Source organism: Lampetra fluviatilis, chromosome 48 (genome assembly GCF_964198595.1).
Source record: "Lampetra fluviatilis chromosome 48, kcLamFluv1.1, whole genome shotgun sequence".
NCBI classification, from domain to species: Eukaryota; Metazoa; Chordata; class Hyperoartia; order Petromyzontiformes; family Petromyzontidae; genus Lampetra; species Lampetra fluviatilis.
Genome location: NC_136322.1, coordinates 1802765 through 1828423, shown reverse-complemented (window position 1 = coordinate 1828423; position 25659 = coordinate 1802765). Strand labels below are relative to the sequence as shown.

The 25659-nt window shown below is 50.4% G+C and overlaps 1 protein-coding gene across 4 annotated transcripts; it reads right to left on the bottom strand.

Annotated features, from left to right (window-relative positions):
• Positions 1 to 22757, bottom strand: LOC144948120 (glutamate--cysteine ligase catalytic subunit-like). 4 transcript variants are annotated; one of them, XM_078877549.1, is made up of 16 exons: positions 22611 to 22757; positions 18477 to 18589; positions 16681 to 16863; positions 16188 to 16298; positions 15308 to 15366; positions 15036 to 15172; positions 14350 to 14424; positions 14128 to 14244; positions 6664 to 6802; positions 5501 to 5616; positions 4792 to 4884; positions 4387 to 4491; positions 2609 to 2690; positions 1877 to 1962; positions 801 to 921; positions 1 to 311 (listed from the first exon to the last, which is right to left on the bottom strand). In XM_078877549.1, exons 1-16 carry the CDS (start codon positions 22755 to 22757, stop codon positions 115 to 117), a joined length of 1881 nt encoding a protein of 626 aa, XP_078733675.1. In that variant the 3' UTR covers positions 1 to 114. The 4 variants fall into 4 exon arrangements, with proteins under 4 accessions (XP_078733675.1, XP_078733678.1, XP_078733676.1 ...); XM_078877552.1 differs by lacking the exon at positions 22611 to 22757 and adding an exon at positions 2272 to 2289 and having other exon boundaries at positions 18477 to 18583; XM_078877550.1 differs by lacking the exon at positions 22611 to 22757 and having other exon boundaries at positions 1877 to 1960; positions 2580 to 2690; positions 18477 to 18583.
• Between the last annotated feature and the right edge of the window lie 2902 nt (positions 22758 to 25659).

Here is a 25659-nt window from a genome sequence, read left to right as displayed (position 1 = left end):
GGTGACCGAGGTCAGTGCGGTGAGCGAGGTAAGATTGGCGAATGAGGTGAGCGTGGTGAGCATCGCAAGCCTGGTGGGCGTGGTAAGTGCGCTGAGCGTGGCGAGTGAGGTGAGCTATCCGGTCTGGCAAGCGCCGTGACTGAGCTCGTGCAAGGGGTCCGCGCCATAGCGGTGGGGCCCCGAACGCGACAGGGCGTCACAGCGCAGCATCAGGTCATAGTTGACGCGCTCCGAGATGACGCTGTCGTGTGCGTAGTCGGGGTGGCCGCTCACGAAGGCGCGAAGCCGCTGGGCCGTCGTTCCTAGCTCCCCTAGGGGAAACCAACGAGAAGCGCACGCGGTCGCTGCAGCGGCGTCAACGGCAGTGGAGGAGGAGACGACGACGACCACCGCTCCCATGCACGTAGCGGTGTGCGGAGTCTCTCGCGCACGGTAGGCGCCCGAGCTCGTCGCACCACGCAACCCGATCAGGATTCCTGAGCCCGGAGAGCGCTTGTATGGGCGACCACCGTGCACGCCGAGGCGTTACACGCTGCTGCGGTGCTACGTCGTCGGCTGCGGAGGGCAATGTCCCCAAAATCAATTGTACAGTACAACGCTCCCGCTTCTATGCTCCTGGCCATCAACAATCTGAGGTCATCACCTCCTCGGTTGCTTCCCCTCTTATGGCTGCCATTCCAACACCAGTCTCGTCTGTCGGCCATCATCCCCTGCACATCGACGATGAGGCTTGCACGAGGTCAGGACTCATCATCGCTCGCACTTGGAGAAGGGGTGATGATCCCCTGGAGTGCACTCACCAGACGCACGCTTGCTGATGAGCTCCATGTAGTGGGAGATCGTGCACCGAGTCTCCACGTCCACCTCCATGTCTTCCAGGAAGCTGTTGACTATGGGGATGAGGCCTTGGAACACCCCCACCTGTTCTTGCACGGCACACCACAGCACACCGCACACATCACAGCACACCACAGCACACCGCACACATCACAGCACACCGTAAACACCACAGCACACCACACACATCACAGCACACCGCTCACACCATAACACACATCGCACACATCACAGCACACCGCACACATCACAGCACACCGTAAACACCACAGCATACAATGCACACATCACAGCACCCCACATCACAGCACCCCACATCACACACAACACATCAGAGCACAGCCCACACATCACACATACCGCACACACCATAGTACACCGTATACACCACACTCCACAGCACAGCACACCACGCCATGGCAGGCAGTGTCAGCTGCAGCCTTCAGTTTATCAGTGTTACTCTCACCAGGATTGTCGCGTCGATTTGTTGCATCACAGGATGGCGACAGATGGCAATGCCTTGGGGGAGGCCTGAATCCAGCACTGTATTGATCATGGCTGATGATATGTGGGATGGATCCATGACTGGAAAGTGGTGAGCCAGTCTGCAGCACGGGAAGTGCAAGTAACTGCTTTGAGTGGAGCTGCTCGCTTGAAGGCAGCTCACGTGATAACTGGGAGACGAGCTCTAATCATAAGTTACCACTGTCAATCCACCGCTTGGATGATGGCCTCCCCACACAGTCATGGGGTTTTTACCATTCATCACATGCGTTAGCATGGGTTTTATTTACGGGCACGGGGGGGCGGAGTCACCAGAACTGTTTCAGATTTCGCTCGCCAACTGACTTTAGCCGCAGCACGCCGACCACTCCGCCACCGCACAAAATGGCGGCAGCGAGACGTACAGCAAGCGATTGTTTTGGTGCTCTGGACCACCATGGCGGTGGATGACAAAGGGTGAGCGTGACGCTGCAAGAGCCCGCAGGGCTTGACACTGCGAGGATGGCCGCGAGCCCTGCCCCGCCGGGTTGCCCACCTTGCCGTTGATGATGGTGTCAATGCTCATGAGGATCCCCACTTCGTCCTCGGACTCGGTGTCATCTGCTGGGGGAGCGTCCACCTCTAGTCGCAAAGAAAATAAACCGCATGGCAGTTTGACGATCACGCGAGTTGGCGAGCGACCGTGAGCGAGGTTAAGCGCTCGTGTGATGCACACACACATGCAGGGCAGGCTGGGGTGAAGGCTTGGGTTGCGAGGAGGTCCGGATCGTTGGCTTGGAGGTCAGAGTGGCTGAGCCCGCACCGCTGAGACCCTGGGTTCCAATTTGGAGTTCAGTAACCGCCTGCGATGAAACCGGGTTCTCAAGTGTGGTGAGTAGATGGTATCAGCCCGGTCAACAATGATTGCTCAAAAATTACAAAATCCATGACGTAAAATTTGGTTCTGCACTTAACTTCGACAAATTCCAGATGTGAGACTTCAAATATTGCTTTGACTGCCATGCAACAAACATTGCTGTTGGCACCGGGGCAAGTTGGAGAGTGCTGCCCCCTACCATGTGACACGGAGGTCATTTGCAGAAGAGATCTCAAAAATAGTTCCGGGATATTCACTTCTGTGTGCTATTGTCTAACACGGGGATGGGGGTGGGTCACTGCCATGTGAGATTTCTGAATGGATTCATCATCTCGTGACTCGACACCGAGAGCACACTCAGAGTAAAGTTGTGGAAAAAGACAACGTATGATTTGTAATGGCTCGACTTGCCTGCCTGAATATCCTTCCTGAAATAAAACATCTCCTCCAGCACCGCGTTCCTCTTCTGCGCCTTCCTGATGTTCTGATCTACCTGTGGCAGAAGATAATTGACGGTCAGGGATGTGCCAACCATTCAGGCGGCAACCTTTTGCACCAAAGGTGCTTGAGAGAAGCAATAAAAAAGTAGAAAAGTAAAAAAAATCACATTTGTTACGCGCTGCACAGTTTTCGAAAGATTCAGGGGCACCGGAACCAGAGCCTGTTGCTAAAAATTGCCCAAGCTCTGAGGCCCACTACAGGGACTCCTCTACGTATAAACGGATTTTTGAAGATACGAACGGACCGAACAGTCGTAAATTCAACTGCCGTGCAATTGATGTCAGTGGTGGCATCTACATCTGAGCCTTATGGTGGGACCCCGGGGTCCCGAATAAACGGATTTCAAACGTAATTAATAAAAAAAAATTGGCGAATCTGTCCCACCGCACACATAAACGCCGCGAACCACCTGGCACGGATTATTCTGTTTTCATGTCGTCCAAGCGCAGCGAGGACGAATGCGCAGAAGAAACAAAACTTTTAAACTGTGATTACCGCATCGTGTGGAGCTCGTCGAGAGGAATAGATTGCCATATAATTCACCTTCAACAGACATAACATTATCTCGCAACTTAGTTTATGCGAGAGCCGGGAGCTAATGGGATCCCAGGGGTCGTGCCATAAGGTTAATCTGCAGCACCAGTGGCATCTACATCTGCAGAACCAGTGGCATCTACATCTGCAGAACATGAAGAAAACAGTGGCATCTACAGCTACATGAGATTATTACACTTTTGAAGCCATTCCCTGTGTTTAGCGTACATGCCATACAACGGGTTTGGAATCGACGGGAGTAAAGTTGGACTTACGAACAAATCGATTTACGAACAGGCCTATGGAACCTAACTCGTTCGTAAGAGGAGTCAGTGTATTTGGACGCTTAGTCCAACTCTATGAACGTGTGTTTGTACACGTGGGAGGAGAGCAGAGCACTCGAAGAAAACCCACTGTGTGTGAACGGGAGGGGGGGTTGCAGATGGAATACAGATGGCAATTAATCCACTTGCTGCACTGCCATACCCTAGCCAGAGCCAGGAGATGGCAACCTTGCAGCGCGAGCGGCACTGGAAGTTTCACGAAGGTGCACGTGTGTGTATGTGTGGGAAGCGGTGTGCGTAACGAAAACGTACCGTTAGTCACAATGTTAACATGGGTCGAAACTATGGGGTCATTATAGAAGGTCAAACGTTAACTGCAAAAACCAGAGAACTCGGAGGAAACCCATGCAGAACTAAATCCACTCATTAAGATACCAGCGTCGGGAAGACACAAGCTCTACCATTATCATAGGCTATCCGTCGCAATCGAGGATAATTGTCTTTCATAGAAAAGTTGGATTATCTGTGAGTCCGAAGATGGCTGAAAACATGGATCTGGGATTGTCAGATTTTGGTGCAGCGCAGGCACTTGTCCAGAAAGAGTGGGTGGAACTGGGTTAGGAAGTCGGGCTGCAGCATCGGGCTGTTTCCACCATTCCCACTTTTCCTCTTATTGTTTTCACAGAGTTGCAATACGACCAGGTCGAGCATCGCGGCAGCGCTCACACGTGCCCAAGTTGGAAATCGAACCCGAGGCACAAGAGCTACCACTTGCGCCAGCCTATATACAAGCGGCCGGGTTGCAATCTGACCAGGATGGGCTTCTCGGCAGCGCTCGCACGGTCAGTGGGGAGGGACGCGGCTCCTTACCTTGGAGAGCGGCACGAGGAAGTTGAGGCCATAGGAGAGGATGACGCGCGTGAGCAGCACCACGAACACCACGTACGCCGCGTTCTCGAAGTCCGTGAGCTGCACCTGCACCACACAATGGGGACTCGGTCTGGTTGCTTTATCTGACCCGCACTGTGCTCAACCACCACGATTGCATGTCACAGCCCACGCACTCAATCGCCAACTCACTCACCCACTCACTTATTCACCAACTTACTCACCACTCTGCGTGGTCAGAACGCTTCTCTTTCTGCTTCTACCCACGCACTGCTCGACTTTGAAATTCCCTCCTCCCATCATCACCTCTTTTCCCAAGCCTCAAATGCATCTCGGTAAGACTCCACCTCAACGTATAATCCGCGTCGCCCTCTCGGAGAGGCTTACGTCCATCGGCCGGAACTCGACGCGCCACCCGATGTTGGTGTTCGGCGGCGGAGGCTTGAAGCGCAACGTCTGCCAGTTTGTGGACTGGATGCACTGCAACACACACGCACACGGATGGACGCACGCACGCATGCACAGGGGGCATGCACTCCGGTCAGTGCCCACGATCATGGAAGACACACGCCGATCCCTCGTGGGTGTACTCCAGTCAGGCTTTCACTTCTCACGGAATATTTTATTGGGTCACCGGTTAGGCTGGCACACGACTGGTAGCCACAGACACCACCAGTGAGGAATTCGGGGGTCGGCAGGGAGGATCGGTAGTAACACACTTGTATCTCACAGCAGGAAGAGACCTGGGTTATATTCCCGACTCGGGGACCTTTCAGCGTGGAAAGCTTTGTGTGTGTTTTCCCCCCTGTTCTCTACGGGTCTCCTACGGATTCCCCGATTTCATCCTACAGGCAAAAAAAAATACACCACGCGATGCAACCGGCATTGGCCAAACAACATTCCAATGCTGAAAATGTACTTACAAATTTCTCAAATAAGCAGCACACAGAAGCAGCTGCAGCAATATCACAACCCCCCCCCTTCCACAAAAATTGGCGGCACCCTCCTGCAAAATAATTTTGGGACCTGGAGAGGCCGTTATGGGTAAACAAGCGGACGTAATAATATTCATAAAGTGCACTGGCGGATGTCTCACTTCAAAGTGGTAGGCCTCGTTCTCATCGTCGTCGGCGTGGATCTTCTCGCAGAACAGCACGAGGGGGTCGCGGATGAAGAGGTGAGCAAAGTGCTGAGCGAGCAGCGGATCGATGCCTGTTGGCCACAGGCACGGCTCATGCAAAAAGACAAAGATCCCTGCCGTGTGGCCCTGAACAGAGGCTGCTAGGAGCAAGCACTGTTAGAGAGCACCGATGACGGCTAGAATGGTACACAAGGGGAGTGCGTGGCCAGCACCACGTCCGACCCTCTTTGTTTCCCCAGGAGCGATGCTTAAACACTGCACCGGGTACTTATTTGAGGCTGAGTCGACCTAGGGGAGGCTCACGACCAGTTCAGATAATCATCACTGGTCGCCAGCTTCGTAGAGCAGCACACTAACTGCTACACTACTGCTTCTCCACATGCACACACAGTTCACGCACACAAACGTTGCATGTCACTCGAATAAGAAGAAAACAACTTTGCAGTGACAATATGTTGTGGGGTTTACTCTCCAACACACAGCCTGTGTGCTGAACGAGTAACTAATTGGTACGTTTTGTTTAAGTGACAAACCTTACAAATTGGCTGTATTTCCGCGATTTAACCCAGAAAACCCCCCTCTATTATGGCCTGAACCAGTTTAAAAAGCGAAGAGTAGAGAGCTGGAGGGGATGGGTTGTAGGGGTGGGGAAGCGGGGGCCTGCAATGGACACCAGCCAGTTAGGCGCACTCAGCCCCATCACAATCGACATGACGTATCATGGTTCCCTCGCCGGCATGCCTGTGGTCACGCAGCACCGAGTCACGTGCCCGCGACCAGTTAGGAGCAGCTGATAGTTGAACCGGCACGGCAAGTCAAAAAATCTTCGGTGTTTCACAGCATGCGCGATTAATCCATAACCCCAATAAACGGTTGGTGAGGTGAGAGTGAAGAAGGGGACAGGTGAGCGAGGCGGGGGATGTGAGCGCGGCGTGGGAGGTGAGTGCAGCGTGGGAGGTGAGCGCGACGGGGGAGTTGACCATGGCAGAGGAGGTAAGCGGCGAGTACGGCAGGGGAGGTGCGTAAAGCAGGGGAGGTGAGAATGTTGGGGGAGGTGAGCATGGTGGTGGAGGTGAGCCTGGTAGGGTAGGTGATCGTGGCAGGGAGAAATTCCGTGCCTGCATCCAGGAGCTGCAGGTGGACGTCCTCGTCCTTGGGCAGTTCCAGGTCATTGAACTGCGCTCCGCCGGGCGACAGGAAGCTATCGATGGAGTCAAACCGCGACTTGGGGATTCGCCACTTGGACGTTGTCAGGGGCTGCAAAAGGGAGATGAACGGATTGACATTTTGATTGTAAAGATTCTCAGCGGTGCCAGCTCAATGCTGTCGCCTCATGGCCACGACAACCAAAGGCTGTAAAAATAATGGCAATAAACCCGGTGCCGAGGGAACAACGCGTTATTATATTTATTATTATTTCAAATCTTCAGAGCAAAATGTTCTCAAACTGTAGTCACGTATTTTCGCGAGCACGTACACACTCCCCCTGCAGAGTTAATTGTGACGCGGTGTTTAGCAGCGACACCCCCGATCGCAGGTCGCCGACTCGAATGACAGACGAGCACCGTTTGTCCGCATAATTTTCGGTCACGACATCTCAAGCGCTGTCCAGTGATCAGTTAACAGGAGCGAAACAGGGAGCACAGCCAAATTAGTGCTTGAATTCAGCTGGGGGCCTCTCTGGGTTGGCAATCCAGAAGATGTTTCTGCTCCCGGAATGCCCTTGCCTCCCGCAGGTTCCCAGAACATTGCTCCCTGGACAGAAGCTCTGCTTCACTCTGCTGTCCGGATATATAACTACCTATCCGAAAACATTAAATCATTGATTCTGGTCTTCTCGGCCTCCAAATGCCGAGCACATTTGGTACATCTCCTAACTTAACCACAGCCTTGTAGGACTGAGTGTTTTAGCTGCAGTGAACCAATGATTATGCCGATTATATATAATAATCTTACCTATATAAGTAATTTTGTCTGTCTGTCTGTGGGTCTGTATGTTTGTGTGTGTACACAACTTGTGACGGATTTAACTCACAAACTGTGGGGAATATGTTTCATAAAAGTACCCAGATACCACACAATAAGCCCCGTGGTGAGCCAGTGCTCTTCGTATTTCACATATGTCAAGTTTAAAGTAGTGCAATTAACAATGTATTAATTTTATAAGCACAGGGCAACGCCAGAGCATGCATCTGCGCATGAGCAAAACGCAGAGCCGTGGTTCCCATAGCAACTCACACATGCGATCGGTGGGGGGAATTATTACTCCCGTAAAAAATGCAAAAAAAATACACACAACGCTGAGTTAAATTATTCAAAGTGTAATGTCGTCTTCTCCCCCCCCCCCCCAATATGTGCACTTAATACTATAGGGTCGGTAGATGCTACGATTATAGCCCTTAGATACTCTTACTGTAAAGCGGGCGGGGGGGGGGTAGCAGACCAGCCCCAGCCTGCAAAAGTGCGACCTCGGCCGGCTGGACAATCTAGGCGAGGCCGGGGGGCTCTGCACGGGACTATGCCTCACCACTACACTCTATGAAATTAGTACTATTGTAGGGGTGTCAGGGGAAGGATTCCCACCAATAGGAGGGTTAGTGGGAGGGGTGATCGAGTAGATATAAGGGGAGAACGGGCGGGAAGAGGGGGCCTTTGGCGGGAACGAGATTGGGACAGCTGGGGACAGGTGTGGATGGGAGAAAAGGATTAAAAGACGAAACCCCTGCAATCTTGTGTCGGCTCTCCTTTACACTATTGTCGTGACATTGCGGATGTCACTGTGTAATGCCTGCCCTATAGAGGCACGGCGTGCGATGTATTAACATTGCTGGCACCACGTGTATGTGGATGCAGTACCGGCCCTAAAGGGGCTCGGTGAGCACAGACTGGGAGTGCTGGATGGCACCACGCTCTGCGTGCAGTGCCGACCCCTATAGGATAGGGTGTGAGAGTGCCGGTCATGGGAATGGGGTTACACAGAGCCATGGCACTCTGGTTGACCCCGAAACACACGTAACCGGTAAAGTCTACAAAGGGCCCCCAAGTGGAGGCTAGGGGTGGTCACGTCTCAGGGCCGAGATCCTGCTCGAGGGTTTTCTAAGGTGGTTGTGGCTGAGGGCGGAGCCAGCCACACCACAGAGGATACAAGCCGGGTTCCCTAGATGGACCGGCTGCTGTGGTTATCCTAAAGAATCCACGTTCTACATTCTACGCCCAAGAAGAGTCACCAACACGTGGACCTGAACCCAAGCTAGGGTCCTGTACATTGGAGCTACTCCCAGTGTAATTAGTGTAGTTTGCCTGGTGGTCCACCACCATAGGTTGTTACCTGGTAAAGGTGCAGTTACCCCTTTGTGTTGGTATAAATAAATGTGTTGCCTCCAAAGAGTATGTCTGTGACTCAGTTTAACTCCTTACAGCTGGTGTCGGAAGTGGCCAAACATTCTGGAGTAAAGCTAGACGTTTTAGGTCATGACTACGCGATGCAGAATGCCAGTACCTAGTCAGGGGCCCTTACCAGGTACTGACAGCTGGGCCAGCTGTGCCTGGGACTCGCGTAAGGCAGGGTCGTCACGCCCTGAGGTAGTTTATCACAAACTACCCACTACCTCTGAAGATGGTAGATTTCAAACAACGCTCAGACCTGGTACTAACTATGAAATGAAGGTTGACAACCAGTAAGTCGTTCCCGACTGCCCTCTTTAGTGCAATATATTTGAAGCCCACATTAATGTGGAATTCTGCAATTCTGTGAAAGCTATCAAATATGTTTGCAAATGCATCAACAAAGGGTCTGCTATGGCTGTGATTGCCTTACAAAAAGAGGGGAAAAAGTGTGGATGAAGTTCACCTTTTTGTCAAAGGCAGATACATCAGCAGCAATGAGGCCGTTTGGAGAATTCTTGGCTTCATACTGTTAGGTTTTTTCCGGTAAAGTCACGTAGGTAAAACATAAAAATAAAAGTTAATAAAAGTAATAATGAAAATAAAATAATAAATCACGACGTTTCGGAGGCAACACAAGTCTCCGTCATCAGGTGGGACCGTCACAGCTAAAATTATTGTATCACTTACCTTTAGTTCCCTCCTACTATATAAGGAAGTGACGTGCTGGTGATGGTTAATCTGATTCCTTAGGAAGAGTCTACACAGTTCATCCCAATAATCAGGAGTGCTAATTTTTGCGAATGCTTCTCCATGTTGTCAAAGGGCCAAAATCTTTCCAAGACCTAAACACAGTGGAAGGAGTTGTCTGTCAAACATACATGGAAGCTTGCAATCTTCGTGGAATTCTCGAGGATGATCAGCATCTTGATGAAGCTATGACAGAAGCTTCTCAACTGAGATTGCTGTTATGCATAATTCTTCAAGTTTGCAACCTATCTAACCCCATGGGACTCTGTGAAAAACACGAAGAAGGCATGAGTGAGGACATCCTCCACAGAGATCAACGAGAAAATCCCAACCTCGAGATTCCTACTTGAAACCTGATTCCCACCACCACCCATCTCAAAAGAATTCTCTCATCAAAACGCTATACCACAGAGCTCATGGCATTTCTGACCAACACCACCTGGCCAGTGAATTAAGACATGTACATTGGGCCCTCAGGATGAACGGATACTCTGACTGCACCATCCGCCAATCTGTTTCTCCCACCATACAGAAACAGCCACATGAAACTATCACTTTGCCATACATAGCAGGCGTGACCAAAAAGATCTCCAAAATTCTAAACAAACATAAGATCCAAGTCCGATTCAGTACAGTGCATAAAATCCGTGATCTGATTCCATCTGTGAAGGATGTCGTTCCTGACTTACAGTACCCTGGAGTCTACAAACTGAGTTGCAGTTGTGGTGATTGCTACATTGGAGAAACGAAACGTCATTTCTCTGATCGTGTCCGCGAGCACAAGTCAGATCTGAAACACGGTAGAACTGATTCTTCGACCTTTGCCGATCATTGCTACAACTCTGAGGGCTCTCATGAAATTGTCTTTTTCCGAGACCAAGGTGCTCTGCAAACCTCCTGGCTACCATCAAAGGTTTGTACACGAAGCCATACAAATATTCAAACAGACATAATTTCAACCGTGATGATGGGTACAAACTGAGTAATCATTGGAAAAATGTGATTAACCATGCAAAAAATATTTAACTACACATATTTGGACCATCTTATTTGACAGACAACTATTCTTGAGTTACTGTACAGTTTACTGATAGACAGTCAGTTTTGTTTTATCATGTTTAGCTTCTTATTTCACACGCTGGTTTCCTGCTATAAGTTTTACCCACCAAGCAACATAGCAGGAGGCTGTTTCTTCCTGACCTGCTTTTTTGCTTTTACCATCTACATGGCAGAGGCTCGGCCCCATTAGCAGCAGTTGCACTTTAACAACTCTGGCACACCCGCCCCCTCTCAGCCAGTCTACATAACAAAGGCTCAGTCCTTTGTTATGTAGACTAGCCGTAGTTTCAAGCCGCACCAACCTTACCATAATAATAAAAAGGGGGCCTGTCCTGGCTCATCCCCCCCTCAACCAGCATATATACGGGTAGTATATCTTGGAATTTCTCATTTACTTGATACAGCAAGCATGCTGTGACAGTTCCACCTGAAGACGGAAGCTTGTGTTGCCTCTGAAACGTCGTGATTTTTATTTTATTTTTATTTTATTTTACTTTTATTAATTTTTTTTTTTACCTACGTGACTTTACCCAAAAAACCTAAGAATATGAATCCTTGCAGTCACGAAAGCTTCAAATCTAGAATCGAATTTAACTTTTCTGATGTTATTTTTAACCAGGCCCTCATCCTCCTTGAAGACAAACTTCACTCCATTAGTGGAAAAGACCTCAAGTCTATCGGACTACCAACATCCTCCAGGGACAACCTGCTTGTCCTTGCCCAAGAGATTCTATGTGAACTATCCTATGATGTTAATAGGGTTTTTCCCCTTTTTTTTCTGGCAACAAAACTGACACCTTTTGCAAGGAATCATGCTTACATTAACCACACTACTTGCAGTCAAATGCAAACAAAAAACAATACTCTGCTAATTTATGCATTGTCTTTGAAACTGATTGGTCCACACCAGAGACATTGTTTACAAAAAAGCTCTTTGATAGGGGTGTGGGGGTCAGCAAAATGTGTCAGTTTGATTATTTTTGAGAGGCCCTATTTTTAGGTTTTTTCGGTAAAGTCACGTAGGTAAAAAAAATTCAAATTAATAAAAGTATAATAAAAATAAAATAAAAATCACGTGTGCTTCTTTACCTCACGCCTGCTGTTGGGCAGTTCGGCTATCGGCGAGTGCTCGCTGAGCCGCGCCCACATCTCGCCGCCCTGTGCGGCATGCACATCGCTTCCTCGCTTCCTTTCCGGGTCTCCCCCCTGCACCCGCGCCTGCCTTGCACCATTTTGGCGGCCTGGCTGCCGGCGGCTGTTCATGATGGCGCTCATGCAGCGCAGCTTCTTCGCCATCCCACATCTCATCGCCCCATCCCCAAGTCTCCTGTTTGCCTCCTTGCCTGCCAAGTGTCCTGTTGGCGATCTGGCTGCCAGCGATTGTTTGCGGCACCGCTTGGTCATTACTTGCCCTACCTCCCGTCTCCCCAATTTCCCTCATTTACCTATTCCCAATTATATACCGTCTTTGTTTTGTGAAGTGCATACTTGCGTATGCCACTTTTGCGGAGCTAAATGTCAATGTTGAGGTCTGCTTACAACAAAAAGGCTTCAAGAGAGAGCTCATGCTATCCTGTTATTCCTCCATTGAAGAGACGGAGACCACACTGGTTTATTATGTGGTCCATCATTTGCGTTCACAGTTGCATTGCTTATTTAGTATGAGTTTATTTTGCATTCCCCTAATCACGTAAAATGTATACGCAAATACTTTTTACATACATAAAACTTTTTAGTATTTGTGTATGTATATGTTATGTTTGTAAGAGAAGTTTATATATATATACTAGCAGAAGTACCCGGCATTGCCCGGGTGAAAAATATATTTCTTAATAACCTTACATATATACACAGATGGGCTGCTACCCCTGCCCCCCCCAGCCACGATCTCCTCGGCCGCTGTGCAGTAATATGTACGGCCTATAGTGTGGTGGGGTGTCGAGGCCTAGTACCGTGCAGAGCCTCCGGCCTCGCCTAAATTGCCCACCCGGCTGAGGTTGGGTACTGGGGCCGTTACCCCCCCCCCCCGCGCTACAATAATACTGTCTAATCGCTATAATTGTATTATCTACCGACCCTATAATAGTAATTGCACACATTGGGGTGGGGCGGGAGTGAAGAGGACGTGAAACTTTGATGAATTTACCTCAGAGTCGCGTGTTAATGCGTGCGCATATTTTTAACGGGAATTAAAAATGGCGTCCACCCCGCAGCGAATGCGTCGCTACCCGTTGCCAGGGGCAACCGCCGTGGAAAACCAAACGGACCAATCGTGTCTCGCAAATCCCTCACATTTCGTCTAATGAAACTGTGTATGGTCTGGCGACACACAGACAGACAGACACACACACAGACAGACAGACAAACAGACAGACAGATTTGAGATTTTATATATATAGATATATTTTCCCCTGGGCAACGCCGGGTTCTTACCACTAGTTTCTTATATTGCTATTGTTCACAATTGCACCCAGAAATAAAATAAATATCCTGTATATCTCTCACCACTACGGCTTGGCTCCTACTTCTACTCATTACGAGCCACCTACTCCAGTCACCTGTCAACAACCGGAAGATATTCAGTGACAGAACTTAAATCCTGATTGCAATACACGGCTTCATAGATGTCGTGCAGCCTGAAAAATCATTGCAACGGTCAAGAGGTTACCACGACCAAACACCGTTGGTGCGACCGCACCTCGCCATCGCTGCCTAAAATATTTTATAGTCGACTGCCAATCCCCAAGGTTTGCTCAGTCAATGAGCGATTATGAAAATAAATAAAACATTCTTGGAAGTGAGCCAGCACCACTGAGGTTCTGGGTTTGAAGCCAGGTCTCAGTTGCCTGTGACTAAATCTGTGCTTTCTAGTGCAGTGAGGTAATGGTTTTAGCCAGGACACCAATGACTTGCACAAAAAAACCCCCACAACATTACATTTGGTTCTGCAGGAATTTGTAGCCAAATGGTCCCCCCTCATACAACACCTGTAATACGTTCACAGGATGTATCCCTCTCTCCTCTCGTCATCCCTTCCCCCTTAATTCAACCCTTGGCTTATGCTGACGGTGTGTGTACACGTGCGTCACAAGGTGATGTGTCGGGTCTGCACATTGCCTGAATGAAAAGTACTATAAAGAAAATGTTAAACTGGTTCTGCACTTAATTTGGCTATGAAATAAAATGAAAATATCGGTGTGACTGCCGTGCGACGCACAAGTGAAAGAGCGCTGGATCAGATGGCACTTTGAACGAGGGATCTCAGCGGTAGTTCTGTGATATCCGCTTTCATGGGGGGTGTCGGAATCTCCATCGTGAACACAGACAGAGCGATCAGAATGGGGGGGAAACGCATTTGGCGGGGTAAAAAAAAGATGATTAAACGTCACCTCGAGCCCTCTTTCCTGTCGCGTGCGGTCGTCGTTTGCCGCGGAGGCGATGCTCCAGCGGCAGTCAACGTCCGACACGAGCCCCCGGTAGAAGGGCGCGGCGGCGCCAATGGCCATCTGCAGGAGGGGCGAGCGCACACAGTCAGATGGAGCCAGCTGTAGTCACTGGCACTCACAATGATGGGACAGAGCAGCCAGCTGTACTCACTGAAACTCACTCACCATGATGGGACACAGAGGAGCCAGCAGGTCGTAGATATGTCGTGCTTCTTCTATGTTTCTGGCCTGCAGTGTAACCTGTGACGCAAAAGAGAAAGCTTCCAAAGCCGTATTGATCATTTTCTCTCTCGCCTGTCTCTCTGTGTGCGCGAGAGTGAACGAAATCTGTGCATGCAACAAATGTTTCTCAATCGTTTTCGTGTCGTAAGCCAGTTTGTGGGATTTCACAAAACCCGCGGTGGACATGAGTGGGCCCCGTGGGGGTAGGCTTGTCTAACTGGGGCGCCACAGTGGCTAGGAGATGTTAACTACTTTTCCTGGTGTACAGGAAATCGTGGGTCCGATCCTGACCTTGATGCCTGTATATTTGGAGTTTGCATGTTCTCCCTGTGGATGCGTGGATTTTTTCTCTGGGTCCTCCGGTTTTTCCCCTCTACATTTAGAATCATCATCGCACATTCAGAGTATTTGGCTGCTGCTGTAAATTTCCACACGACAATGATAATAAGCCCACTTCGTCGAGCTATCATTTGTGATAGCCAGATCGCTTCTGAAAAAAAGTTACGTAGCTTAGTGGGCCTTCTTATCATGATTTTTTCTCATAATAAGAAAAAAATTGTTTAGTTTCAACTTTGTACACCGATGTGAAATGCCTGACAATAGTTGAATCGTTTTTTTCTTAACTCTACCTGCAGGCAGCAGTTTCCCAAGCCGAATCCCGTCGCGTCCATGTAAATGTGGTCAGCCTTAACCGCGATGGCCGCCTCCTCGTCACCGTGCGGGATTTGGTCGATGAATGGGGACGGAGTGTTTCTGTCCCTGAAGACTAGGGGGGGGGGTAGGTAGATAAGGGGGGGGGGGGAAGCGAGGTTTGAAGCGCAGCACATACTCCTGTTGTTGTACGTTGCAGGTGAAAGGGAAAAGAAGGGGGAGGGGGGCGGCTGGTTTGAATGATACCCACTCGGTACGTTCACCACGACCTTCTCTCCTCGCCTCTCACGGATGTTCCTAGTAAGCGCGCTGCGGGAAAAAGACGACAAATCAAAATCCGACAAAGTCCCTGTTAATTTCAAATGAATGCAACGGCCCTCCGTAATGGTTCCCCGCAGCATCAGCATTCCCTGCCCCCTGACGTTAATCCCAGGGAACCACGGTGGCGAGATGTTAACTACCTTGCCTGGTATACAAGAAGTCGTGAGTTCGATCCCGACGCTGCCGCCGGTATATCTGGAATTGCATGTTGTCCCCGTGATTGCGTGGATTTTTCTCCGGGTCCTCCGGTTTTTCCCTCCACATTTAGAAACATGTGTTTAGAGTATTTGACTGCTATACATTTCCACACAATGAGCCACTTTGTCGCTTCTGGAAAAGAGCTACATAGCTCTGTGAGCCTTACCTGGTAAAATAAAATAAATATCCTAATTTGAAGCTTTCGTGACCGCAGTAATTCATACTCTTTAGTTTATTCGGTAAAATAGATCACGATGTTTCGATCGCCAAACAAGCAACCGTCTTCAGTTGTGTGGCGATCGAAACGTCGTGATCTATTATTTTTTCTAAGTACGAGACTTCACCGAAATAACTAAAGAGTAAAAAATAAAAATGTATTTAGTTTACTCCCAAGTACTCGTTTGAGGCTGAGTCGACCTAGGGGAGGCCCAGGACCGGTTCAGATAATCTTCACTCTTGTTGACCATGAGTGTGATTCTAACTCGGGCCACCGGGTTCAGTAGCGCAGCGCGCTGACCGCTACTACACTATCCCTCCCCACACTGTCCAGATCTCACGCACTCACTCATGTCCTCACTCCACACACTCAATCACTCGCCACACACTCTCACCTGAAGCGCGGGTGGCAGGTGATAGCCTCGTCCGGAAAGAACAGGGACGCGGATTGTCCGTCTCGGTGCTGGGGCACACATTCGGGCTCAGAGAAACCTGGGCAGCCGAGTCTGCATCAACAGGAGCCATGCACAGGCAAGCCAGCGGGTGAGCGAGGTCGCCCGCGCGTGAATGCGAGCGAACCAGCTATACACGCATGCAGGCTGCCTCTCCCTGTTTGAACCGACATCTTCACAGCGACCGGGTCGTACAGCAGCGTGGTCGTGAGAAAGGAGTTGATGGCGTGAACGTAATAAAGGAAGGACAGTGCCTCCTGCGACTACCTCGTCTCCGGCTGAGTGTGTGCGCCGCACGCCACCCGCACACACACAAGCCTCAACAAGGGAGAAGAGACCTACGACACTACACATACATACAAAGGGGCTCAGCTTGCACGCAGGTGCCTACTTCTTCCACTAAGAGGATAGCGACGCCGACGACGCTCCCACTCACCTGGGGAAGGTGGTGAGAGAGCATATCGTCTCGTTCGAGCGCAGCCGAGCCAGCACGTCTCTCCGCCGCAGCCTCATGCTCGGCTCCACGCTGGCCAGCTCGGCCATGGAGCTTCCGTACGGCTGCGCTGGGATCCCCTCCAGCATGTAGCTGCCATACTCCAGGTGCCACCGCGATGGGTACCTGCCGCATGGGAGAGATATTACCATTATTATTATTGCGTTGCTTCATCCTGCTTGTTTGTACACGCAAGGGAGTCTCACCGAGCCAAAATGACTCTTTTTAAGTGGAGTCCTGCCTTATTGTCATAGTAGGGTGGAGATGATTGATATGTATATTCCAATGCATGTAATTTTGCGGGTATTTTTTTCTTCAAAATAGGCAAAATTCAAACTGTTAAACTATTTTTGTTTTATTTTACCTAACCACAAATGATAGCTCAACGAAGTGGCTTATCACGTGGACATATAGAGCAGCCAAATACACTATAACCATGTTAGTAAATGTGGAGGGAAAAACAGGAGCAGCTGGAGAAAAACCCACGCCACCACGGGGATAACATGCTAACTCCAAATATACAACAGGAGTCAAGGTAGGGATCTAACCCACGACCTCCTGCATACCAAGCGAGGTAGTTAACATCTCGCCACCGTAGCGCCCCCTTGGATGCTGGTGCACAACGGGCCTACACCTGCAAATGACGTCACGAGACCTTTAGCGTCCACTTTGAAGGAGACGGCAGGCGAGAACCACATAACCCACTCATTAACCTTGCGTTCCCGTGATGGTTGCATTCGCACGACCGCATTCGCTTACAACTTAGCGCGCATCTCCTCTCGTCCTTGTCTTTGGTGCACTGTGCCTATTGGTTTGGTTAATATTGTCACGTTTTAGTGTTCTGACGTCGCCCGTTCCTCCATACCGCGGATCACTCTGTCGTTGTTGTGCTCGCTCCATGGTGATGCACAACGGAACTTCGTTGAAAAACTAGCTGGGTATGGCTAAACAGGATACTCCGTGTAGGAAATAACCGTTGAACAGAGTTTTTTGGGTTAGATCGCGTAAATATAAATGTGTCGTTAAACCTGCCACCACCCGAAACACCCAATTATTAAGGTTTGTCACGTAAACAAAACATGCCAATTACTTAGTAGTTCAGCACAATTGTGTGCTGGAGAGTAAACCCACAGCATTTACAATACGAGTACGACGTTTCGCAGGTAACTACACCCAGCATCATCAGACGAGAGCCAAAATTGTCTGAGAGGTGATGGTAAATGTGATGTCATCATTCGTGAGCCACTCAGTTGCCACACATCTGGCATTGTCGATTTCACTGCACCTTGAATGCACCGTCGAAACAAGTGACAATTCAATACCTCAGATGATAACGAATAACAAAAAGGGAAATGTATATAAATGAATCGTTTAAAAAATAACATAGCAGTGTTATTTCGATTCCATTATATGGAATGCATGGGTGAGGCTGGATATTTTGTACCAAAAATCTAATCAATTCCAAAAGTTTACGAAAATGGAATCGGAAAATGTATTCCTCTCGGATCGGCTCGCCATCCCCAATCGCCCTCATCACCTCTACGTGTCATTATTCCTGCTTGTCTCAAGCCTGCGTGCATTCCTCCTGCTCCTCCCCGAGGTGGGGAGTGGGGGGAGCAGTAGGAATTTTCACAATTTACGCAAAGTGTTGGGTTTGAAAAACGGCTTGGAGCCGTTGGGGCACGGCCACTCTGCTGTGAGCACGTGGCAGGAGGAAGGGGAGGGTGAGGAGGTCTCACCCCGGGTTGGCCTCCTCGTCCATGGCTCTCAAGTCGTTGATCAGCTCCTCTGCGTTGAACAGGACGCGGGCCCTGCGCGCCGTGTGATCGAAGGAGACGAGCATGTACTCGACCTGCGCGCTCACACGGGGGCAGATGCAGAGAGGAGGGTATGACGGAGAGAGGAGGGGGTGACAGAGAGGTGGAGGGAGGTAACAGCGGCACGGCATTGTTATCACTGCCAAGCCGATTCCCCTTTCAGACTAAAAATATCAACACACACATTCGTCAGTAACACTGTGGCGCTAGAAGTAAAACGACAAGTTTCTTTGTTACTTGATTGTGTTTTGTTGATTATTATTATTTCGTGTTGAATTGGCCTCCCCCCACACACCTTCCTACCGGTGTGGCAGCTAGCTAGGGAAAATAGGCGGCTAGCTAAAATAAAGGGATAGCTAGTTATGGTAAGTCAAATAACGAATGGCTTGCCATAATATGGTGCCTGCCAAACTGTCTTGTTTTCAGAATGAACTGACTTGTTGGTGAATATTGTATCATGTCACAGCATATTGTAGCGTACCAACCAGTGTCTCAGTTGTACAGAAGCACTGTACTATACGAGAACCTCTCGTTTTAAGCATGCACTGTATTTTTTTCGATTTAAAGCTTTCGTGACTGCAGGGATTCATCTTCTTGGTCACGTAGAAGGGAAGTAATAAAATAATTAAAATAAAACATAATAAAATAATTCTCACGACGTTTCGGCCACAACGCAAGCATCCGTCCTCAGGTGACGACCAGGTCTGTCGGGGAGACAGCGTTCTGAATGAAACACCACCACGCTTGGAGCATCTATTTAAGCTGGGTTTGGAAGGGGGGAAGTGCGCCTTGACAAAATAATTTGCATATCAAGAGGAATTTAGCATATTTATGGGAAATGCAGGAATGTGATTAGTACTACTTGTGAAATGCGTAGGAGGTGGGCGGGGGGTTTTCAAAGTCATATTATGCCCGTGCATTATGCAGGATTAGCAGCATCAAAGGGAGGGGATAGGGGTAGCATTAATAAAGGGAAGGAATGTTAAGAATGTTAATCGTATATAGCTGCAGTAACTAAACAACCACGTAAAAAACTAAAGTATAAACTACATAGTATCATCAGTATACTAGATATACTCTCAATAAGCTGAGCTACTAACAGTAAGTAATACATAACAATTCTATGTCGCAAAAAATATAATATGCTTCCAGCTAAACTTTTTTCCCTTACATCACACGGGTCTATCCCGTACTATATGCTGCCATAGATAAACCCAACATTAAATTACATACTGTATTACTATACACCATCCTATACCTTAGAATAATACATAGTGGAATATTACACTATGTATTATTCTGTCCACCCTACTGTATATCACACTGCTGTATATTCACTATAAAATTACGATACTATATATTGCCTTATACATTGTATTAAACATTACAATTTTATACTATTTATTATTATTATACAATCTGTTATACACTATACCATTGACCGTCGAGTGAAAGATACTAAGAGGAAGCAAACGAAATATGTCAATGGAAGAGTGGTAATAGGAGACCGCAGGGAATGGATTCTTTGCTCCGCTGCAAGTCTCCTACTACCACTATTCCATTGACATATTTCGTTGCTTCCTCTTAGTATCTTTCACTCGACGGTCAATGGTATAGTGTATAGCAGATTGTATAATAATGAATAGTATAAAATTGTAATGTTTAATACAATGTATAAGGCAATATATAGTATCGTAATTGTATAGTGAATATACAGCAGTGTGATATACAGTAGGGTGGACAGAATAATACATAGTGTAATATTACACTATGTATTATTCTAGTGTAATATTACACTATGTATTATTCTAAGGTGTATAGTAATACAGTATGTAATTTAATGTTGGGTTTATCTATGGCAGCATATAGTATGGGATAGACCCGTGTGATGTAAGGGAAAAAAGTTTAGCTGGAAGCATATTATATTTTTTGCGACATAGAATTGTAATGTATTACTTACTGTTAGTAGCTCAGCTTATTGAGAGTATATTTAGTATACTGATGATACTATGTAGTTTATACTTTGGTTTTTTACGTGGTTGTTTCGTTGCTGCAGCTACATACTATTAACATTCCTTCCATTTATTAATACTACCCATATCCCCTCCCTTTGATGCTGCTAATCCTGCAAAATGCACGGGCATAATATGACTTTGAAAATCCCCCGCCCACCTCCTAAGCATTTCACAAGTAGTACTAATCACATTCCTGCATTTCCCATAAATATGCTAAATTCCTCATGATATGCAAATTATTTTGTCAAGGCGCACTTCCCCCCTTCCAACCCAGCTTAAATAGACGCTCCAAGCGTGGTGGTGTTTCATTCAGACGCTGTCTCCCCGACAAACCTGGTCTTCACCTGAGGACGGCTGCTTGCGTTGTGGCCGAAACGTCGTGAGAATTATTTTATTATATTTTATTTTTATTATTTTATTACTTCCCTTTTACGTGACTTTACCGAAAAAACCAAGAACATGCACTGTATGTACCAAGGGGCCCAGGTGTTTCGCTTGATGTATGCACCGAGGGGCCTGGGAGCACTAGTGGTCAACTCACACTGTCAGCATCAAGGGGCCCGAGGGGCTTAGTGGTCAGCACACGCTTTAAGAACCGAGGGGCCAAACATTAGTATTGCTGTGGGGCCCCGGGGCCCTATTGGTGACCTCCTGTTTTAGGCACGGAGAGGCCTGGGGGCCCTCACACTGTAAGCGCTGAGGGGGCCCAGGTGCCCTAGTGGTCAGCTTACATTTTAAACACCAAGGGGTCTGGGGGCCCTCACATTGTAAGCGCTGAGGGGTCTGGGGGGCCCTAGTGGTTAGCTTACTCTATAAGCACCCAGGGGCCTAGCGATCAGCTTGCGCTGTGCGCACTGAGGGTCCTGACGTTCAAATTCCTTCGGAAGTCTTGGGCCACGCACCGCGCATGGCCTGAGGCTTGGAGGCCCCCTGGCAGTCCGAGGGCCCGTGGCACTGGCTCCACTGGCCCGGTCCAAAATCCAGCCTTGGTTGGCCGAGCACCTACGAAGGCTGTCACGGCATACGAGGGGGTCGGTGGCCAGCACCACACCCGGCCGCATTTGTCTTTCCCGTGGCAATGTTAACACATCGCGCCAGGTACTAATTTGAGGCCGAGTCGTCCTAGGGGAATCCCAGGTACCGGTTCAGACAATTGTCACTGGTTTCCGTGATCGAACTACCGCCAAAGACAAAGATGCCCCGTACAGGCTTCACATACTGCAGGAGCAAGTTTTTGTGAGCGAGCAACCGCCATAGAATGACTGTCACGCACACAGTCACACTGCAATGGGCTCGAGGCACAGGCGTGTACTTGTAATTGCTGCTTCTGAATGGGTATAGAGGCAAAAGGGAACGCACCACCTCACCTCAGATACACATTTCGTCACTTCACACTGACCTCATCCTCTCACCTTGTCTTATAACCTCGTCTTATCACCTCGTCTCATTTATCTCGTCCCCTAAATAATCTCATCACCGCGTCCTCTAACTTTTTTCTCAGTCACCACATTACCACGCTCACTCACTTTCTCGTCACTTCGTCTATCTCACCTCGTCCACTGACTCTTCACCTCGTCGTTCTCGCATTGTCTCTCTCACCTCGTCCCCTCACTCATCACCTGGTCTCTCTCACCTTGTCCCCTCACTCATCACCTCGTTCCCTCACTCTTCACATCGTCGTTCTCGCGTTGTCGCTCTCACCTCGTCGCCTTACTTATCACCTCCTCCGCTTACTCATCACCTCGTCGCCTCACTCCTCATCTCGTCGCCTCACTCATCACCTTGTCGCCTCACTCATCACCTGGTCTCTCAACTCGTCCCCTTACTCATCACCTCGTCGCCTCACTCATCACCTCGTCGCCTAACTCATCACCTCGTCGCCACACTCATCACCTTGTCGCCTCACTCATCACCTCATCACCTCACTCATCACCTCATCGCCTCACTCATCACCTGGTCTCTCTCACCTCGTCGCCTCACTCATCACCTCGTCGCCTCACTCATCACCTCCTCGCCTCACTCATCACCTCGTCGATCTTACCTCATCACCCCAGAGGAGCGGGTGGTCCCCGTGGCCCCGCTGCGTGAGGCCCCGCACGAGCTGCTGGAGGCCGCGTGCGCGCACGAACCCCGCGCGCACCTTCGTGTCGCTCCAGCGCAGCGTCGTCCCTCTCATTTGCGGCGCCATCCTCGGTGACGAGGTGAAGCGACGAGGTTGGGGTGGGGACGAGGTGGAGGGAGTGAGGGGGGGAGCGGGTGACGAAGGGAGGAAATGAGGGAGGTGACGGGGTTTAGGGGGAGACGAGGTGGAGGGAGTGAGGGGAGTTACGGGGCGACGAGATGAGAATGATGACGGGGCTACAGAGAGACGAGGTGAATGACGAGGTGAGCGACGAGTTGATGAGGTGGAGGGGGGATGAGGGGAGTAACAAGATGAGGGAGATGACTGGGGCTAGGGAGAGACGATGAGGTGAGCGACGAGGTTTGGTGGAGGGAGTGAGGGGGGCGATGGCGAGATGAGGTGAGTGATGAGCGGGTGAGAGTGAAGGTGAGGGGAGGCGATGAGGTTCAGAGAGACATTGTTGAGGTTAAAGATGACTTGCGGAATTGAGACGACGTGAGAGAGTGTGACGAGGTGAGGGTGAGGGTAAGGTAGTGTGGTGAGGTGATGTGATGCCGCCACCACGAAGCCGTTCAGCAGGCGCCCCATCTGCGGCCTCGCCACCACCAAGCGACGGAGCCGACCCCACGTCCCCCTCACCTCACCTCACATGAACACACCCGCACGCATCCCCCCCCCCCCCCCATAGAGCGGGAAGGGGAGGACACCTGATCGACCAGTTTTTATCCGAGAAACCCTTATCGGGATTAACTCTCACGGTTTCCGGCGATCAGGAAATTGGATGACCTCCCCCGACGCTACGTTGCACCGTGGCGCTGCGACCGGCCTTAATATGGTGTGGCCGCGGCGACGGGCATTCGGCCACCACGGTTGAAACGCATCCCCCGCACACCCCCCCCCCCATGCGTCGACGAGGCCAGCAGGGGAAGGACGGGACAGCATGAGTAGCAGGACCGCAGGGGCTTTTGCGCATAGTCGCGGAAGGTTGGGATAGTTGCGCTTGAGCGCGCAGGCACAGTTGTTGGGGAGGGTAAATGATTGAGCTGAAGGTATGAATAGATCGGGAGAGGGGAGGCGCGCGGGGAGCCAATGCACAGATTCCCACGGCGAGCCTTTGTGACGGACGCCGCCGCATGAACTGCAATAGTGGGGGGGCCTGCATGAGAAAGGGATTGATTGGAATTTGCGCCGCGCAGGTTGAGCATTAATTAGCATATCAAAAGCGCCCGGAACCGCCGTGCGCGTGCCAGAGGGTCGCGAGCCTATTGTTCAGAGCCGCATCCCTTTGAGGTAGGGAGGATAAATAGGGAGCGCAAAGGGGAAATCGCTCTCTTGACTCCAGCACCAGGCGACACCACGAGCTCCAGCCCAGCTACCCGGACGTCCGTGTGACGCACCGCGGTACACTGCGAGGAGGAGATCAACGGACCGCCGTGAGCACCTAACAGTGAGTACGAAGGTGAATTGGAATCAACGCCGATAAATAGGGAATAGGTCCAGGGGAAGGAGGATAGGCCAGCCTCGTCGACTCATACTGACTTAGCATCAATTCGCGAGTAGCAGATAATAAATCATTAATAGCGAAGCGTGGTCTCGCGTGATCTTGTTGAGCAGTGTGTCGCGTGGGGAGCTGCATGTGTGTGCGTGCGTCCACCCCGTGCGCGATACAGGTGCGCGATCATAACGCGAGTAATCAGGGGTGAGTGTAGTGCTGCGGCTCGCCTCGGGGGAGCGCTGCGCAGAGCGGCGCGAGAGCGGGTGCCGCGTGGGTTCACTCCGTGTGTGATACAGGTGTGCGATCATAACGTGAGTTGAGTTGGAGTGCGCGGAGCGGCATGTGTGGGTGCGCGTGTGTACACAGTGGTTCGCCACGTGAGTGAGCGCTGCGTAGAGCGGCGCACGAGTGGGTGTCACGTGTGTGCAGGTGTGTGCGCTCGTAGTGTGGGGGAAGGGGTCGGTGCGCACGCAGGTCCCCGCTCCGTCTGTCGCCGCCGGGACTCGCGCAGTGTGAGGGCAGCGTCGTTCGCCCTCCGACCCCTGACCCCCGTTTAATAGCATGTGAGCCGTGGAGAGACAACGCAGCATTTGCAGGTGAACGAGAGCGGGCGGCGAGCTATGCCTCTCACACGAGCTCGCGGAGGGACGGACCAGGGAGGGGAGCCGTCGGGTGATGAGCCCAGCGACGGCAGCAGCTACTCGCAGAGTAGCGAGGGGTCGGCGCACGGCGGGGCCCCTGCCATACGCACGGCGCATGGAGGGACTTCGGGGGCCAGCGACCCTGACAAATTGGTGTCAGAAGTGGGATGAACCCTCACATTCTCACGGGAAGGTAGCGCGTTACTCCACGCAAAGGTAAGGCATGTGTTCACCGGCCAGGGGACCCCTACATGGAAAGCATTTTCCCGCAATATCATAGGGGCTAAAGAGCTTAATGGCTGGTCGGACGCGCAGGCGTTACGACATCTTACGTTAAACTTAGATGGGCGGGCAGCCGACTCTGTAGAGGCACTACCCGAAAGCGCGCAAACCCAACTAGAATAACTAATGCGTAAATTAGACCTGCGTTTCTGCACCCGCAACGCGATATGGGCAAAGACGGCCTTAGAGGCGCGCCGACGCCAACCTGGCGAGGACTTTTGAGACTACGCCGAGGACGTGCGATCACTAACCCGGATCGCCCGTCCAGAGTTCGCGAAGGAGGTCATTGACGCGCTAGCTGCAGACAAGCTACTCAGGTACCTAGCTCGCACCGCGTGGTGGCAGCCCAAAAAGAGTAGCGCAGGCCTCCCTTTCGATACCCTAGTCGAGAAAGCACTAGAGTGTGAGGAGCTCTCCAGCGAACGCGCGCAGCTCCGAGGGTCGGGACAGGAGTACACCGTGGCGAGCCTGATCCCTGACGAGGAGGAGGATGAGGAGGAGCCCGCCAGCCCCATAGGGAGACGGGCAAGATTGCCCCCGAGACCCCGCG

What these genes read in the sequence shown, in the direction of transcription:
- LOC144948120 (XM_078877549.1), bottom strand. Translation starts at nt 22,757, where the DNA reads ATGGCGCCGCAAATGAGAGGGACGACGCTGCGCTGGAGCGACACGAAG. An exon ending in TCCTCGTGCCGCTCTCCAAG is followed by an intron (nt 2,691 to 4,386) that starts GTAAGGAGCCGC and finishes CTTCTGCCACAG; the next exon opens with GTAGATCAGAACATCAGGAA. An exon ending in CATCAGCAAGCGTGCGTCTG is followed by an intron (nt 312 to 800) that starts GTGAGTGCACTC and finishes GGTTTCCCCTAG; the next exon opens with GGGAGCTAGGAACGACGGCC.